Source organism: Eumetopias jubatus, unplaced genomic scaffold (assembly GCF_037043125.1).
Source record: "Eumetopias jubatus isolate StellerSeaLion01/CBP00866 unplaced genomic scaffold, mEumJub1_p1.0 scaffold_12, whole genome shotgun sequence".
Lineage (NCBI taxonomy): Eukaryota > Metazoa > Chordata > Mammalia > Carnivora > Otariidae > Eumetopias > Eumetopias jubatus.
In genome coordinates, this window is record NW_028274818.1 from 64083990 (window position 1) to 64101853 (window position 17864).

At 45.9% G+C, this 17864-nt stretch overlaps 1 protein-coding gene across 5 annotated transcripts in view; it reads left to right on the forward strand.

The window, feature by feature from the left end:
* DRC8 (dynein regulatory complex subunit 8) overlaps positions 1-5138 on the forward strand; it is a 112367-nt gene extending 107229 nt beyond the window's left edge. For all 5 annotated transcript variants that reach the window (XM_028111845.2, XM_028111847.2, XM_028111850.2 and 2 more), the window contains 4 exons: positions 839-918; positions 1525-1567; positions 1675-1741; positions 4797-5138. In XM_028111845.2, coding sequence (XP_027967646.1) covers positions 839-918; positions 1525-1567; positions 1675-1741; positions 4797-4912 — 306 coding nt within the window. In that variant the 3' untranslated portion in view covers positions 4913-5138. The remainder of the gene's footprint in view (positions 1-838; positions 919-1524; positions 1568-1674; positions 1742-4796) is intronic.
* The last annotated feature ends 12726 nt before the right edge of the window (positions 5139-17864 follow it).

The window sequence follows — 17864 nt, forward strand, 5'->3', positions numbered from 1 at the left end:
TGCGCACATGACTGGGTCAAGGGGCAGAGGGAGAGGGAGAGGGAGAGAGAGAAAACCTCCGACAGACTCCCCATTGAGCGTGGAACACCACACGGGGCTCGATCTCACGACCCTGAGATCATGACCTGAGCCGAAACCAGGAGTCGGACACTTAACAGACTGAGCCATCCAGGTGTCCCTGGGTCCTATGGCTTTTACTACTTAAATATTTCTTGAAATCATTCACTTCTTCCCCATGGCCACCACTCTAATCCAAGCTCTATCACAGCTGCTGAGTCCACCACAGAAGCCGCCTTGCCCACAACCAGTGTGATCTTTCACACGCACATCTACCAGAGTTTCAGGGATCTCCCATTGGTCTTAGGATAACAACCAAAGCCACTTTCATGGACCATAAGGCGCTGCAAGGTCTGGTGTCTCTCTCTCCCTCTAGCCTCATCTGGAAACATTCTCCTCCTTGCTCCCTACGCCCCCTAGCCTCCTGGCCTCCAAGGCCTCCTCTGCCTGGAGTCTTGTCCCTGCTGGCTTCTACTCACACTTTATAAATCAGCTCTGGTGTGATTTCCCCATGAGTGCCTTTCCTGATCTGGCCTAGAACTTTCCTTTGCTCTCCACTCTAATAGACCCAAGCTCCTTCACTTCACTGTGTTTATAATTAGACACTCAGCTCTGTTGTTTTTTGGTTAATCTATGTCTCCACGACCAAATAGAAACTCTATGAGCAGAGACCATGCCCAAGAATGCTCATTATCAAATTCCTAGCCCTTGGCATAGTGAAAAGGAGTTGCTCAATATACTTGTTGAAGTAATATGTGGCTATATTTTGCTGAATGTTTAGGTAGAGGAAGAAGAACCCACTGGATACATTCGATTTGAAAAATTTCTTCCAGTGATGACCAAAGTACTACTGGAAAGAAGGTAAGAAGGTACATGCAATTGTTAAGGGAAAGTAATGATTAGAATTCCATTAATTTCAAAACACTTGGCTTTTTCACTTTGTATATTATACTCAACCAAATATTTATCCTGGGATAGCTCCCTCTGACTTTTCACTATACCTCTGAACTGCCAGGTGAAATGTGCTTAGAAATATCAACTACTTTTGTATTAATCTTATAAGCAAAGTGTAATTACAGAGCAAAAATGCCACAAAAGTCATAAGTCAACAACATGTTTATTATCTTCTATTGTGAGCTATCAGTGAGAATTCACCCTACCTCTTTTTCTAAGGGACGTGTAATGTTACCTTACCACAGTTGGTTTATTGTAGAAATTTTGTTTCCAAATAAGTTGATTTTCACAACGATGAAAAAGGCTAATAGATATCACATAGGCCAGTGATTTTGAACTTCTGTGGGTGTGGAGTACTTTTGACTTTCAGATCTAGAAATCCAAACATGTTTCAGTGAGGGAAATATTATTATCCTTGTATCTTAGCAGCTTTTATTTCATTTTATGTGATCATTTATTGTGTAGAGACTGAGCTAAATACTGTGGTATGTGCCCCTTTTACTGCATAATTAGATACAGACCAAGTCCAGAAGATACCCTTCTTCGAGCGTTTGAGGTACGTAAGCTCCAGATTTTATATATATGTATGTATATGAAAAATTCATCCTGTAGAATTTATTCACCAAACAAAAGCTATAATATCTGCCCTTTCTTTTCTCTTAGGTGTTAGATCCATCTAAACGTGGATTTCTGACTAAGGAAGAACTGATCAAGTATATGACTGAAGAAGGTAAGAGTAATTTATTCCTTATTTTATAACTGTGACTTATTTAAGTGATAAATAATTTAACAACAATTATGGAAAAATTCTAGGAGACACTCTTAAATCAATCATTCTGGTTCAAAGAGTTATTTACTATTCCTATTATTTTGGTATTGGTGTGGTTTCTGTTTTGTGGGGTTAAGTGGACAAAGGGTAGGTTAAGGAAGATTGATTGTTGCCTTATAGGATTTTGTAACGATTAAAGATACTTCTGTAAATTGAAGCCACTCCATTCACTTAGAGTATTTTTCAGAATAAAAGCTATGCCTCTTGGAAAACATGGACTGTCAATCATTATAAATCAATGCCTGTTACTAGATTGAAGATTTGAATTGGATTATATAAAAATTCCTTTTTAAACAGCTTTTCAGTTGATGAACTTACAGATAATACGGCCTCCATTGCATGGAATCCACACAAAAACTTACAGCTTTTTATGCTGGTGGAACTCTGTATTTGCTTTGAGCTTGACCTACACACGCACACACACTCAGCCATCGTATTGGCACACCTATCCGTGCCGCCATGTTTCCTTGAGGCGCTCTCTCTCTGCTTCGGCTGATGTGTAAGTTTGTTTTCCCTGAATGTCAGTGGCCTAATGGGCGTTCTCTTGAAACCATGCTTCCCTTGGTCACCTCCCCAATCTCCCATCCTTTGTTCAGTTCACTGGTTTGCAGATCGAGCCCAGTGTGATTCAGAGTTGTAATCACTTGAGATGGAATCGAAGTGCAACTAATTGCAAGGAGGGGAGACCAACACTGCGTTCACCTGCGCAGCTGACTGGACCACGTCTGCCTGACTCACTATGATGTGGAGCCACAGGCAGCGAGGGCAAGAATGACATGGCTGTCACAGCTGCCACCAACCTCTTGTGACACTGTAACAGATGTCTTAGGAGTTCACTTTGAGTTCACTTAGGAGTTCACATTTTAAGGGGAGTGAATCCTGGATTATATTAGGCAATATGAATTGGTCAGAAAGAGTTCATTGTCATTAATATGGTGACCTGCTGTGCGGAGGTGAGGGGCACTAAGGGCAGTGAGAGGTACTAAAATCTCCATTTCTCCAGGATATTTTACTGGGGGAAAGAAAAGTGACGTAAGACAATTCACAACATAAGACAGTGGATTCTCAGGATGGTAGACTTTGTATGGGTGAGTTACTGAGAGCAGATTGTCCTATGCGTTCCAGCCCTCACCCAGTCAGTCTCAACAAATGTGTGTTGAATGAACGAATGAAAGAATGAATGAGCAGATGAACGAAGAATGTGTGAAGGGGCCGCTGGAGAGAGATGCATCTTGATCACACAGTGTGAACAATAGCAGGGAAGCAAGGGTGAGTGTGATATCGCGATATCACAGAGTCTGTAAGGGGAGAAGGCCCAGAGGGTCTTGCTGGCAGACACCAGGAGACGAATCTGGGGAGATCTGTGGGCTGGCCTGTTGAGGTGTGGGCTTGGGGGTTGGAAGTCACTGTGTGGGCACCGCAGAAACCTTGGAGGGTGCTGAGCACATGGGCCTCGCGGTGCAGGAGAGATTGTTGGAAGGTCTGTCTGGTGCTGGCAGTTCATCAGAGGAGTGAGAGAGGTGTGCCTGGCGAGACAGGGGGGGCTACTGGGGCTTTTGAGAGAGAGCAGGGGGAGGGGCAGAGGGAGAGGGAGAAGCAGACTGCCCGCTGAGCAGGGAGCCTGATGTGGGTCTTGTGCGGGGCTTGATCCCATGACCCTGAGATCATGACCTGAGTTGAAATCAAGAGTCAGACACTTAACTGACTGAGCCTTCCAGGTGCTCCTGGTGTCTTCTGTAAGTGGGGTAGCTGTTCTTACTGGGTGCCTGGGAGGTTAACTTAGTTAATGTATCTGAAGCACACAGGTCAGTGTCTGGAACACAGTAGCTCTCAATAAATGGTTGTTATTAGTATTCTTTTAAGGACTTCCATGGTGCCCATCAGAATTCGTTGGCAGTGGATTTAGCCCGGTGTAAGAAAGTTTCAGAATCTGTCTCCATAGGCTCTATAGGCATTCTTTTCTTAGGATGTAAGTATGGTTTCAAGAACTTGACACACTCCCCTTGTTTGATAGTCTGTCATCATTGTCATCACGATCACCACTTGAATAATTTCTGTAGTACGAGCTGAATTCCAACCTAGAAAGCATTGTTCATGGTGGCAGGTGACAAGCTCAGAAGGTAAGTGATCCTCAGGCCTTGGTAACTCATCTGCTCAGAGAAGACTCTTTAGGGGGGAAGGTGGCAATTTGGATGTTTCTGTATTTTTGCTTAATATCAGGACAAAGTTCTTTCTTACATAGTCGGTGACATTTCCAACATTCATCCTGAGTTTGCTTCTCATCTTGGTGAAACCAATGTCCAAGATGATCCTCAGCTGCTCTCTGAATCCAGTGAAAGCCACAGATTTTTCTATGCCACTTTTGGTTTCGTTTTACAGCAACACTGGGCCAAACTATAACAAAGAGGGCTGTTTAGACACAGTGGATGAATGGCATCTGTTCCTGGGCTCAGCTGGCACCATGAAGTTGTCCGGACCTGGTTAGGGACTATTCAGAGACACAGTTGTTGCAGTTCGAGCCTCTGCTCTTCAGCAATTGCATCGAGACCATGTGGTCCCATCCTCACACCCTTGTGAACGTAATGATTAGACTCCCTAGAAAACTAGGACTTCAGGTGAATCCTTAGGCAATCCCAATAGCCTTAATTTAAAGAAACAACCTTGTTCAGGATGTCTTAATGCTCTCCTGCTGTGTTGGCTCAAGTGATCAATTTTATAGGTTGCTTGAGCTATGACATCTGCAAGGTAAAATAAGCCCCAAATCTGCCAGGGGCACGGCAGCATGCTCTTGGAACCTCTGGACTGGCGTGATGTGCTGACCCCAGGGCCCCAGGAGGGGAGCCAGCGACCCAGCGGGGGCCTGTGCAGCTGCAGGGCAATGAAGCTGGCTGGTGGAAAGAGAAAGAAAACGATCAGAAGATTGTCAGTGATGAATCTCCCTTCTTATCTTTCCCAGGTGAGCCTTTTTCTCAGGAAGAAATGGAAGAAATGCTGTCTGCTGCCATTGACCCAGAATCGAACTCCATTCATTACAAGGACTACATAGCCATGATGGTGGTGGACGACAGCTAGATGCTGGAGACGTAATTTCTCACCGAAAGGATGACCGTAGAGATGGCCTGTCCCTGTTAATTTCACATCTTATAATTCCTACACATGCTAATTAATGCCCAGTGACAACTATTTCACAATACTTTGTTTTTTAAAGATGAACACAAATTTATTTGGTATGTCTGCCTTATGTAATGATCAATGGCTAATTATTTTAAAGCTTATTCTTAAAAACATTTTAACATTATCCATGGATTGTTGTGGATTTTCTACAATAAAACCCCGGTGACCTCCAAATTCATTACACTGACAAAATGAAGAATGACCAGAATGACCAAGGTTTGGCATAGAAAGATCTTGGGAGGGGGCAGGGTGACCACAAAGTGAGGACCAGTATCAACGTGGTCAAAGCAACAAACAACAAACCTTCAGCATCTGGATGGGGAGGGGGAGTTGTTGAAAGGAATATTAATAATTAATCCCTTATGAGTGTCGATTACAAATCTAATTTGAAATGTTAGTAATTTAGTGTAAAAATGTAAGTGTGCTAATCCAGTGTGTTACCATTGTGCGGAGTAGCGAATGGAGTTGAGGTCACTGAATCTAGAGACAAGAAGACTGAATGGAAATTGACAACATAAGGAGTGACTGTTCTCTTCTGGTCTTCAGAATTCTTAGCTATTCTAATCAAATTTAAATTAAAAAATAAACAAAAAAAGAATTCTTAGCTATTCAGAATAGCTGCTGTGAGAATAGTGTTCTGAATACTGAGTAAGAATATTGAGAAATTGTGTGGTATGGAGGAGCTACAGCTGTGGGAAAAGCAGAATAAAGTCTGAACACAAGGAATCATGATGGAGAAAGACCCAGGGACTCATAAGCAAAGGGCAAAATAAGGTGAATAATCTTCCATAACCTATGTGTTTTGTCATGCACACACAGTGATTTCTATTTGAAAATGCTCCCCCCCCAACATATGATGTTGCTTATGATTCTTCCTCTTAGGTATCGGAGAGATGATTTGTCACTGTTTGTTCATTGGCTCATGAAACATTTATTGAATATTATTAGGTACTCTGTTAGGAACTGGAGCAGCAAGGTGGCTCCATCCCTAACCCATCAAGGTTACAGTTTAGCGAGGGAGATCTGCAAGTCACTCAGCAACCACATTTCAGGCTGGGGCACATTCAGGGTGCTGTGGAAGTGCAAAAGAGGGGCAGCTCACTCGGCCTGGTGGGTGAGTTTCTGGGTGAGGAAAGGGTCTAGTGAGCAGAAAGGGCCTCCCAGATCAGGTGACACCTAAGGTAGAGGCGGGTAGTTTACTAAGCTGGTGGCGGGACACAGGGGGTTTCCACAGGGGAGCAGTGAGTACAGACACCCTGGGGGTGTCATAAAACATGGAGCACTCTGGGAATTCAAGGTAATGTAGGAGATTTGGGGAACATGATGAGAGATGAAATTGGGGTGGTAGACAGGAGCTGTATCGTTAAGGATATTGGGTTGGTCATACAGTTAGGTTTTTGTGTTAGAATTTGGACTTTTTCTGAAGATCACAGAGAAAGATCATTTGTAAATTGTATGGAAAATGATCTTGAAGAGTCAAGACTAGAAGCAGGGAGACCAGGTGGTAAGGGAGTTGGTTGGTGGAAGGGGATAGGTTGGGAAAAGCCAAGTGGGTGGACAGCAGGTGGATTATAGAGAGCCATTTATTTAGTGAGGAAGTCAAGAAGCAAGTCAGCGTTGGTGGGCAAAATGGGGAGTTTGGCGGTGGACATCCTGGGATCGGAGACCTAGTGAGACACCCAGGGGAGACATCCAATCAGTTGGGTCAGTAGGAGGAAGATCTAGCAAGAGAGATGGATTGTGGAGGTCTCAGCAATAGTTAAGCAAAAAACTAGTAGAAGAGTAGTGGAAAGGAAAAAGAAGAGCGTCGACAGTGCAGGGGGGACGTCAGCATTTAAGGGCGAGCAGAGGAGGAGGAGCCCATGAGAGGCAAGGGGGAGAGGAGCATGAGAAGAAGCCAAGTGCCGCAGAGAGGGCAGGTAAATTGAAGACGGAAAATGTCCACCAGTTGTGGCAGAGTTCACTGGTGGCCTCTGAGGAACAGATTTGGTGAGTGACAGGGTACAGGGTTCAGTGACTGGAGGGCCAGAACGCTGTGGGCAAGTGCGGCATGAGGACAAGGCTGGAGAGAGACTGCAAGGCGGAGGGACTGATTTTCAGCCGAGCGGAAGCATGCGGGTTTGTCCTCCGAGGGCTGAGGGCCAGCACGGAAGCTGAAGACCCTAAGGAAGCAGGAGGGGCTGGATTCCAGAGCAAGAAAAGGGTTGCTCTGGGGTGGGTTGGAGCAGCGAACCAGCGTGTACAGCTTCTACCCAATGGCCTCGGTTTCATTGTCGAACGAGGAAGAAGGGAGTGGGTTGCGGAGCAGGAGATGAGTAAGAGCCCATGTAAGGATTTTCAGGGAATCCTGGAGGATTGTGTTCAGTAACCCAGGCTCAGCAACGAGCACGGAGGGTTGCTGTGTTGACTCAGGGTTCAGGTTTTGGCATCTGGGATGGAAGCAACCGAAGGTCCAGGCGGTTGGGAGTCACGAGCATGCAGGTGTAGTGATGGTCCGTGGAGGCCTCGTATGAGGGACAGATGCCGGGAGGAGCAGCTACCAGACTGAAAGGGGGCAGGGCCTCAGGACGAGCCTCTACAGGCAGCGACTAGTGTGTGTGTGGGGGGGTGCCGGCTCCCCTGCCATTCCCGAGTAATAACCCAGGCTGCTGGAAGTTTGACTGCACTGTGTCCTTAGGGTCGTCCCATTTAAAAAAAGCAAATACAAATGAGGGTGAGGAAGCATCACTTATGGAAGGTGCAGCGATGGGAGGCATTTGTGCCCCCTGTTTCCCAGGATTCTGCCAGGGTTGAAACCCAAGTGGAGGGTTGGCGTGCGGCACACTTAGCCATGTGTGTGAGAATCACCACCCGACGGGGGTCTGAGCCACATGCCTTTGGGCCAGGGTGGAGCAGCATGGGGAAGGGGGGTGTGGTGACCCCTCAGAGCAGGAACACAGCCTGCTTGCGATCGGGGACAGCCCGCAGCCGCTGAGGAGGGCGGCAGCGACGTGAAAGGTACTTGAAGGCAGCGCACCCAGGGGCACATGGTTCGGCAGCAGTGGCCAGCACCAACATGCCGCGGCGAAGCGTGTGCCAGTGCACAGGGCAGAGACCCAGGCGTGGACTTGTTTGGGGCACACGGGCGGCTCGGGGTTCTCTTCTAGAAGCCTATTGCCCTGCATGACCCCGGTGCCTGAGAAGCACAGTGTGGTGAGTTAGCCCCGATGTCTTCATAATTTTGCTGAGGAGCGGCACCCTCCTTGAAGGATGGCTCAGGATCAGGTACTCCAGTCTAGAATTCTCTCGAAAGTTCTGACTGATGTCCTACTTCACTGCCTGTCTCAAGGAAATTCTGTCTCTTTAGTAGTCATAAGAGTTAGCTCTTTGGAATCTGATTCATTTATCTTTAGCACAAATTTGGGTTTTTTTTTAAGGCCTCCAAAAAAGAGCCACACAGACTTCCCACAGAAATCTCGTTTTATCTCCTAGTTGCAGAAAAAATGTGGCATAGTCACAAAGGGAACACTTGTCTTTCTACTCAAACCATTTCGGTTCATATTTTACCTCTCTCTCCCACTTAGCCACCGGCCTCCGATTTCAACCACAAGGGCATTTTCCTGGCAAGAGGAGTGCTTGGTCTCTTGTGCAGGGTTTGCTTGTCCTCATGACCCCTGGCTTCTGCAGAGCCTGCCACACCCCCCAGCTCCGCGGGGCTGGGTGGGGAGACAGCTTCATCCTCGCACCCCCGGGCTGGGGACGCTGCCTGGCTCAGGGCCCGGAGCACGGGCCTGGGAGTCAGGAGGTCCCCCCACTCCGATCCCTGTGTTGTCCATGACTCACTCTGGTCAGGTGCTCCCCTGCCGTGCACCTCACATGGAAAACAGAGCCCAGCTCTGCTTCTCCCGTTTCCCAAGCATCCAAGTGCCAAATGCTAAGAGACAAAGAGAACGTCCAAGACTGGTTGGGATTTCCACTGCAGGATTATTTTCCATGGCATGCGGTGCGTCTACATCTTTCTCTCTTCCTTCCTGCTTTCCCTCCTTTGCCTTTTCTAGCTGCTCCCAGGTGAGAGAGTGCCTTGTTCATACAGCCACTTCCTCATAGAAGGTCAGTGTCACTACGTTGCCTCTTCTGGGCACGTTAAAAAAGCAGAAAGCCCCCTGGTCACATACGCCCCACCTCGTGCTGGGCAGAGCAGCTGCATGTTTCTTCAAGTCGGGTCATTAATCTCGTGCATCAGGACACCTGGAAGGGGTATCTCTTAGAAATCTGGACTCCTGGCTCCCATCCAGGCCCTTAAGACAGAATCTCTGGGGCAGTATTATATTGTGAAGTCAAGTGTGGGGTGTGGAGCTAGGCCCTGCCACTGATTGACAAGGCAGTGGGTGCAGTCATTTAATATTGCTGGGTCTCTGCATCTTAATTTGCAAAGTGGAAAGAACACTGACCTTACAGGGCTGGTGGGAAAATCAAATGAGATGATAAAAGTGAAAATTCTTTAAATGGGTATAAGGTATGACACAAATTTTACTTATAGGAAACCAGCCTGGGTAGGGAGGAAATGAAGGAGGAAAAGGAGAAAGGGGGGGTGGAGATGGGAGAAGGGGAAGGGGAGAGGGGGAGGGTGGGAGAGCGAGAGGCCCCCGCTGCCCGGGTAGGCAGGTAGGTAATAATATATTTAATCTATGGGTTGAGGGTGGACAGACACCTAAGGTAGTACTGGTAGAGATACCGGGAGATATGCTATCCTGGTGCTGTTAATTTTAAGCTCTTAAATTTACTTCTAGATTGTGAAATTAGGAGGTTTTAGGCAGTGCTTCATCTTTCTTAAAACTGTAGTAAAAAAAAAACAATATAAAATGAACCATCTTAATTATTTGTTAAGTGTACAGTTCAATAGTGCTGAGTATGTTTTTGTGAAATAGATCTCCAGAACCTTTTCATCTTGCAAATCTGAAACTTTATACCCATTAGACAATGCCCCTTTCCCCCCTGCCACTAGCCAATACTATTCTACTTTGTTTCTGTGAGTTTGATGACTGTGAGTTAGATACTGTGTGTAAATTGAATCATACAGTATTTGTCTCTTTGTGACTGGCTTATTTCACTCAGCATAATGTCCTCAAGGGTCATCCATGTTGTAGCAGGTGTCAGGATTTCCTTCCTTTTAAAGGCTGAATAATACTCCATCGTACATATGTACCACATTTTGTTCATTCATCAATCGGGGGGGGCATTTGAATTGCTTTTACTTTGTGGGGCGCCTGGGTGGCTCAGTTGGTTAAGCGTCTGACTCTTGGTTTCAGCTTAGGTCATGATCTCAGGGTGGTGAGATTGAGCCCTGCGTGTGGAGCCCCAGATCAGTCTCTGTGCTCAGCAGGGAGTTAGTTTGCTTGAAGATTCTCTCCCTCTGCCCCTCCCCCGACTTGTGCACACTCTCTCTCTCTCTCTCTCTCTCTCTCTCTGATAAATAAATAAATAAATAAATAAATAGATAAATAAATAAATAAATAAAATCTTTAAAAAGAAAAAAGTGGTAGTAGTAAATATATGGGTCCTGTCCAAAGGAGGCTGCGCAGAAATAGGCACCACATTTGAATTGCTTTCACTTCTTGGCTCTGGTGAATAAGGCTGCTATGAACATGAGTGTACATCTCTCTCTCTGAGACCCTGCTTTCAATTATTTTGGATAAATACCCAAAAGTGGGATTGCTTGATCTTTCTTCTTTTTTGAAAATTTGCTAGCAGCCATAGTGCTTTTTTTTAGTGCTTTTAAAGTGGCATAAATTATTCACCTCACCTCCTGGAGAAAACTCTCATTCATTTGAGGAAACAGTGTTTTATTTTGATCAAAAAAATTCATGAAGTTGAAAATTTGGGGCCAACTCCAGTTCTTTGGAGAAGGAGGTGGGATAAAATAGCTCATTCTGAAAATCCGGACACAGTTTTATAGGAGTGGCTGTGCAGAGTGGCAGATGATCCTTCCCTAGTTAGTCGTCAGCTGCTCCGTATGAAATCTTGACAGAGGCTTCTAATCATTTATCACTAAGTTTATGCAATTTATGAAAGTATGGATTGAGCATTAACCTGACTTTAAGTGTACCTCAAAAAATTCAGGGTTTGTTTTTGTGCTCTGAATGCTTAGTTTTTATTTTTATTTTTTAAAGACTTTATTTATTTGAGAGAGAGAGCAGGGGAGGGGTGGAAGGAGAGGGAGAAGCAGGCTTCCCGCGGAGCGGGGAGCCTGATGCGGGGCGCGATCCCAGGAGCCCGGGATCACGACCCGAGCCGAAGGCAGACGCCCAACGACTGAGCCCCCCAGGGTCTCCTGGACATGCTCAGTTTTAAATATCTTGCCGGCTGTGGTGGTTCCATTCGGAGCCCGGTTACCAGCTCAAGGCATGATATCCCCCGGGGGCAAAGTTCATTGTTAGTGAGAATGAAGGTAAATTGATTTGCCGGCTGGTCTTTTTGATAACTCACAATCTTTTTTAGTTACTTTTCATGAAATCAGATGAGACTTGTCACTTAGCTGACACACAGCTCTGCCATTTTCTTGGTGCTCACGGCTGCCAACAGGGCCCGTGCTATTTTCAGTTCCAGGCCACTTTGTGGGAAACTTTTTAAGCCTCTTATCAGTTTAGGGAGGCTAGTTTTGTTAAAACCAGATAACATCTGTGAATGCTCCACTTCACTGGGCACCCATATATTTCGTAAAGGGTGAGAGTGTGTAGGGGGCCGAGGCACGCCCGTGCTGCCCTTAGGACACCTACCTGCCTTCCTGACACGTGACTCCTGACACATGGACCCAGTGATGATGCATGTGGTCAGATCTGATTCTAATTTTGAGAGTCTCCAGAGGAAAGGGTCTTTTGGGAAAGCAATGTAAAACATAAAATACTCTAAAAATTGTTACAGTATTTTTAAAGCAATGCATAGCTATTAAAAAGAAATTAGAAAATACCAGGAAGCAAAAAAAGAAAAGAAAACCCAAGACTACATATCTTTTTTTTTTTTTTTTTAGATTTTATTTATTTATTTGTCAGAGACACAGAGCGAGCGCAAGCAGGGGGAGTGGGAGAGGGAGAAGCAGGCTTCCCGCCGAGCAGGGAGCCCGACGCGGGGCTCGATCCCAGGACCCTGGGACCATGACCTGAGCCGAAGGCAGACGCTTAACTGACTATGTATCTTTATATAACTTCTTCAAAATATCACGGGGGAGTCGATTGGTTGTTCTTGGGGTTCTTGACTATAAGGACGGAAACAAGCCTGCTTAACCGAAGCAAAAGGGGATTATTCACTGGGAGGCAGAGGAGCTCACAGAGCCCACGGGAGAGGGGGAATGAGGCTCAGGGCAGACAGGAGCCAAGAAGGCTTCCGGGGGCAAAGAAGTGAGGAGCAAGACGTAGCAACCACCTTCGAACTGGGACAGCCTGTCAAGGGCCCCTGTCTCGGGGGGTGACCTTGCATGGGCTCAGGTCAGAGTCCTGGGAGGGGTGGCGGGGGGCTGGGGAGTTCCTGCTCCTAGGCATCCATGGAAGGCAGGAATCATCCCAAGGATCACTCAAGCCCTGGCTACCCCCACCTGAGGGAGGAGAAATAAATAAACACAACAAATATTTATGACAAGTTTCATATGACACATGCTATTATGTAATCTGTACTTCAAAACACCATGAACAATTTTTCTGTGTTCGTGTATCTTCACCCAAAATATAAATTTAATCACAGAATAGTATCTAATTGTATCTATTTAACTAGTTCCTTATTCCTGGTCATTTAAATAATTTCCAGTTTCTATTATGATAAATCGTTATAAACATCCGGGTAGTTAAATCTTAATTATTTGCTTAGAATATATTCTTAGAAGAAGAATGGTTGAGTCATCTTTAAAGAGCTGGGGATGCCCCTATTTATAAGTCTATTGTTAAGAATGCGTTTTTGAGCTGTTCTGGAGAAACCCTCAGCATTTTTTTGGCTTTTAATATTGCCAATTTGACCGGCAAAAAATAGTATCTATTGATTTTTTAAATGTCTGCATTCCATTGGTGACTTGAGCTTTCTAAAGGCCCATGACAACGTGTACTGGAGGATTCAATTGGATTAGCTCCAGGAGGCACCAAATTTGAGCCCTTTGCAGACTGTTTCCAGCCAGACAGAAACAAGAACCACCCCCCACCCCCCACCCCAGCTGCAGTGAAATGGAGCCCACAAGGCACATCATTTCGGCAGAATCCCAACTCAAGGGGTACCTGGGGGGCTCAATTGGTTAAGCATCTGCCTTCAGCTCAGGTCATGATCTTAGGGTCCTGGGATCGAGTCCCACATCAGGCTTCCTGCTCAGCGGGGAGCCTGCTTCTCCCTCTCCCTTTCTCTCTGCCCCTCCCCCTGCTCATACTCTATCTCAAATAAATAAATAAAAATCTTAAAAAAAAAAAAAGAATCCCAATTCAAGAGGTACGCTTTCACTCTGAACAGTTATCAGTTGGAGGAGGTGCTGAGTAAGAACGAGCCACTGTCACACCGAACAGTTGGCAGGATATGTCCCAAATATTCAAGCAAAGAAATAGGAACCGGGGAAATAAACACACACATAAGAGGGGAAGAGTGATCACCGAAGCCGGAACGAGGGCCCACATGGCCCTCTGCTCCACCACCAGCTTCCTGAGATGTAATCGCGGTTCCTGATGCAGTTCGTCTGCTCATTCAGTCAAGTTTTATTGAATTCCCAATATGCGCTGGGCACTGTTCTGGGCACCAGTGATGCTGCAATGAATGAGACACAGTCCTTGTCCTTGAGAGGTCTCAGTCTTATGGGGGAGACATCAAGACAAGCAGTTATACCAAGCAATAGGTGTTCAGCAGTGTTAGCGAGGTGTTTTGCGATCAGAGCAGAAAGCAGCCAGCTCTGCATGTGGGACTCCCAAAGGGCTTCACAGGGGAGATGACGGGATGAATCACAAGAGGTTACTATGCTCCTGTGGGCATTGCTGCTAGTACTGGGTGGGAGAGAATGTTCTGGAATGAGATGGCTTGAAGCTCATGCTAAAATAGTTTTACAGCATGGCTTAGGGGAAAGAATGGACTTGCTTCTGGGATTACACCTTTGCGAGGTGCAGGATACATGACCCTGGGATGGGTCTCTACTTCGGTTGCCCAGCTATAAGATGGCGGTCATCATGTCTACTTTGTAGGGATACTCTGAGCATTAAGGGCTTGATAAGTATCTGTCACTACAACGTGCTCAGTCAATATCTGTTGAGTGATGAATAGAAATATGTTCTTATATAGTAAATCTTTTAGAATTATATAATGAGGTTGAGTTCAGGTCCTTGGAGGATTTCTGGGAATCAGGAAGGCTGTTTTCCTAAGCTAGTGACCTCCTGAATTTTATGAAAAAGGGCAGACATGTCATTTTAACCTCATTCATTCCGTAAACATTTATTCAGTGTTACTCTGTGCTCGGAACTGCTCTAGTGAACAAAATCAAGTCCCTACCCTGATGGAACTTGGCTTCTAGTCGGGGAGACAGCAGTGAGTCAATCAATCTATATGTCATATAGGGATAAACACTGCAGAGAAAAAGCAAGCTAAGGATAAGAGGATGTTGGGGCTCTGTTCCAGCCAGGGCGATACGGGATGTCCTCGCCAAGGAGGTGACATTTGAACAGTGACCTGAAAGAAATTAAGGTGCACTGGGGAAGAGCGTTTGCTGCAGAGAGGACAGCGAGTGCCAAGTGTTTGGCAGCCCGGAGGGACAGCAAGGAGGCCGCTGAGGCCGTGGTAGCCTGGGTAAAGAGAGGGAGGCAGGAGTTGGGGATGGAGAGGGAGGCAGGCCCAGAACATGAAGGGCTACGTAGTCTGGGAAAGGACTTTGGATATTTGCTAACTGTGAAGAGAAGCCACTGAATGGTGTGGAACTGGTCCGTGGCCTGTCACATGGGATTTTGCCTCTCAGACAAGGGTGACAATGATAGATGGGGTGAGAAGTGGTTGGCCTCGATCCATTTGGGAGGTAGAATCAAAAGGATTTCCTGATGGATTCAATGTGAGTGGAGAAAGAGAAAAATGTCAAGGAAAACCACCAGGTTTTGGCCAGAGTGACAAGGTGCCATTAGTCAAGCTTTGGGGGGAATGGAGGGTATGGTGGGGGACGTGGCAACATGGAGAAACCAACTAGACACCCAGGCTGGTTGTCAGAGCCTGGAGCCCAGGGCAGAGGCTATGGTTGGAAGGGTCAGTGTTTGGTGATGTTTAAAGCCATGGGGTTGGGTGGGATCACTTAGGGAGGGCAGTGGGTTAGGGAAGAGGAGGGCTCTGAGGTCTGAACCTGGGGGCAATCCAAATTTAAGATGGGGAAGAGGAGAAAGACACAGAGGAAACAAAGTATCCATAAGATCCCGGATCCTGCTTTGTCCCCACCCACCACTACCACTGAGGGCCTCTGTGTGTCTAGACCTTCACCCAGGTCTTTCTTTTCAATGGGCTGTCAGATTCCCTGAGGCAATTTGGACTCACCTAGATTGGAAAATACTGCAGGTATTTTGTGTCCAACTCAACGACAGCTCCACACTTTTTACTTGCTTGTGAAATCCAAGAATATCCCCTCTTGTCACATTCTTAGTGAACTATCACGATCCCCATGATTTCCCAATTTATTTTAAACGCTCACGATCTTCAGCCCTGAGTGGAAAGGAGTCAAGATTAATCAGGGCCCATGGAACTGGAGGGTGTTATGCTGAGTGAAATAAGTCAATCAGAGAAAGACATGTATCATATGACCTCACTGATATGAGGAATTCTTAATCTCAGGAAACAAACTGAGGGTTGCTGGAGTGGTGGGGGGTGGGAGGGATGGGGAGGCTGGGTGATAGACATCGGGGAGGGTATGTGCTATGGTGAGCGCTGTGAATTGTACAAGACTGTTGAATCACAGATCTGTACCTCTGAAACAAATAATGCAACATATGTTAAGAAAAAAGAAGAAGAAGATAGCAGGAGGGGAAGAATGAGGGGGAGTAAGTCGGAGGGGGAGACGAACCATGAGAGATGATGGACTCTGAAAAACAAACTGAGGGTTCTAGAGGGGAGGAGGGTTGGGGGATGGGTTAGCCTGGTGATGGGTATTAAAGAGGGCACGTTCTGTGTGGAGCACTGGGTGTTATGCACAAACAATGAATCATGGAACACTACATCCAAAACTAATGATGTAATGTATGGTGATTAACATAACAATAAAAAATAAAAAAAAGATTAATCAGGGCCCAATTAGCACTGTTGGGGGCTTCATTAGAAATTATAGGGGCTAGATCTAGATGAGTCAGCACCGTCATGGCTACTAAAAGTAAGTCATTAACAAAAACTGTGTGTCTAAAGATAAATGTGAAGAGATTTGGGGTTCATAGTGCTTCAGTATCAGGAAGGAATTAATGGATAACATGACCCTTAGCATGAAAAGTGACCATCACACTCTGGTGCCTTTGTTTTTCTAAATCAAGTCTGACTCCCAAGTACCTACTGTCCAATCATATCATGAAGACCCCTCAGCTTACCTGTGTCACACAAGAATCCGGGCGCTTACATGATACCTCTAAAACCTACCATATTTACCACAACATGACCATTGTTTCTCATCACCCAGCACCACCTGAGAAGTCCTATCATCTTCTTGGGTTGCTGTATGGGGAACTAGCATGGCCCTTGTGAAGAAACCAGTGGGAACCTGAGCACCTTCTCGAAACATGGAGCTTTCTCCACACGATGGGTGTTAAGACTACAGTGAACTATAGAAGAAGCCGAGCTGTAGAGGAGGGGACCTTCCTTCCCCTCCTGCATGCCCGCCCTCCTCTGACCTTCCCCCTCCCCAAGCCTAGAGACCCCACCTGCTCTCTCCAGACAATTCAGCTGTTGGCTTGTTTGTGTGAAGGCTTTTGAAAGCAAAGGCCTTTTGCGTCTGCCCTGTTTGCAAAGGAAGCCCCGGTTCTCCGGGACTCAAAGCACAGCTTGTCCCAGGAAGGGGTGAGTGGGGAGGAGTAGAGAAAGACTCATTTTTAATTTTTTTATCTCTTTTAATAGCCGTAAGAATAATAATAAGAATAACAAAATAATAACTCCATAAATTATCCCGCCAGGCTACAATAGACATGTTTTTATAAAATGCTTTTTTATGGGGAGTTTAGTGGGCAGAATACAGCGAATCCCCACGTCCATCCTCTGGAGCAGCTGTCACCTTGGGGCCAGTCCTGACTCCATCTTCAGGCGTCGTCCTCATGCTCGTTGTTGTCCCACAGATCCAAGACATCGTGTCACCTCATCCATAATATTGTCAGCATGCATGTTTTTTTTAAAGATTTTTTTTAATTCATTTGAGAGAGAGAGAAAAAAGTGAGCAAGAGCATGAGGGGAGGAGAGGCAGAAGGAGAGGGAGAAGCAGATTCCCTGCGGAGCAGGGAGCCAGACTCGGGGCTCGATCCCAGGACCCTGAGATCGTGACCTGAGCCAGAGGCAGACGCTTAACCCACTGAGCCACCCAGGCTCCCCCTCAGCATGCATATTTAAAAGATAAAGATTCTTATTAAAAAACATAACCACAATACTATGATTACCTCTAAAAAGTAAAAATTGCTTAATGTTATCAAATACCCAGCCAATGTTCAAATGATCGGTTTTCCCATAAATGTAATGAGAGGCTTTGAAAAAAATATAGTTTGAATTAGAAATCAACCAAGATGGATTGTATTGTAGTTGGTTGATGTGTTTTTTTAAGTTTCCTTTAACATATAATTTTTGTCTCCAACCTTTCTCCCCCCTCCCCCACCATGTAATTATTGAAGAAACCACGTCGTTTGTCCTGTCGAGTTTCCCACAG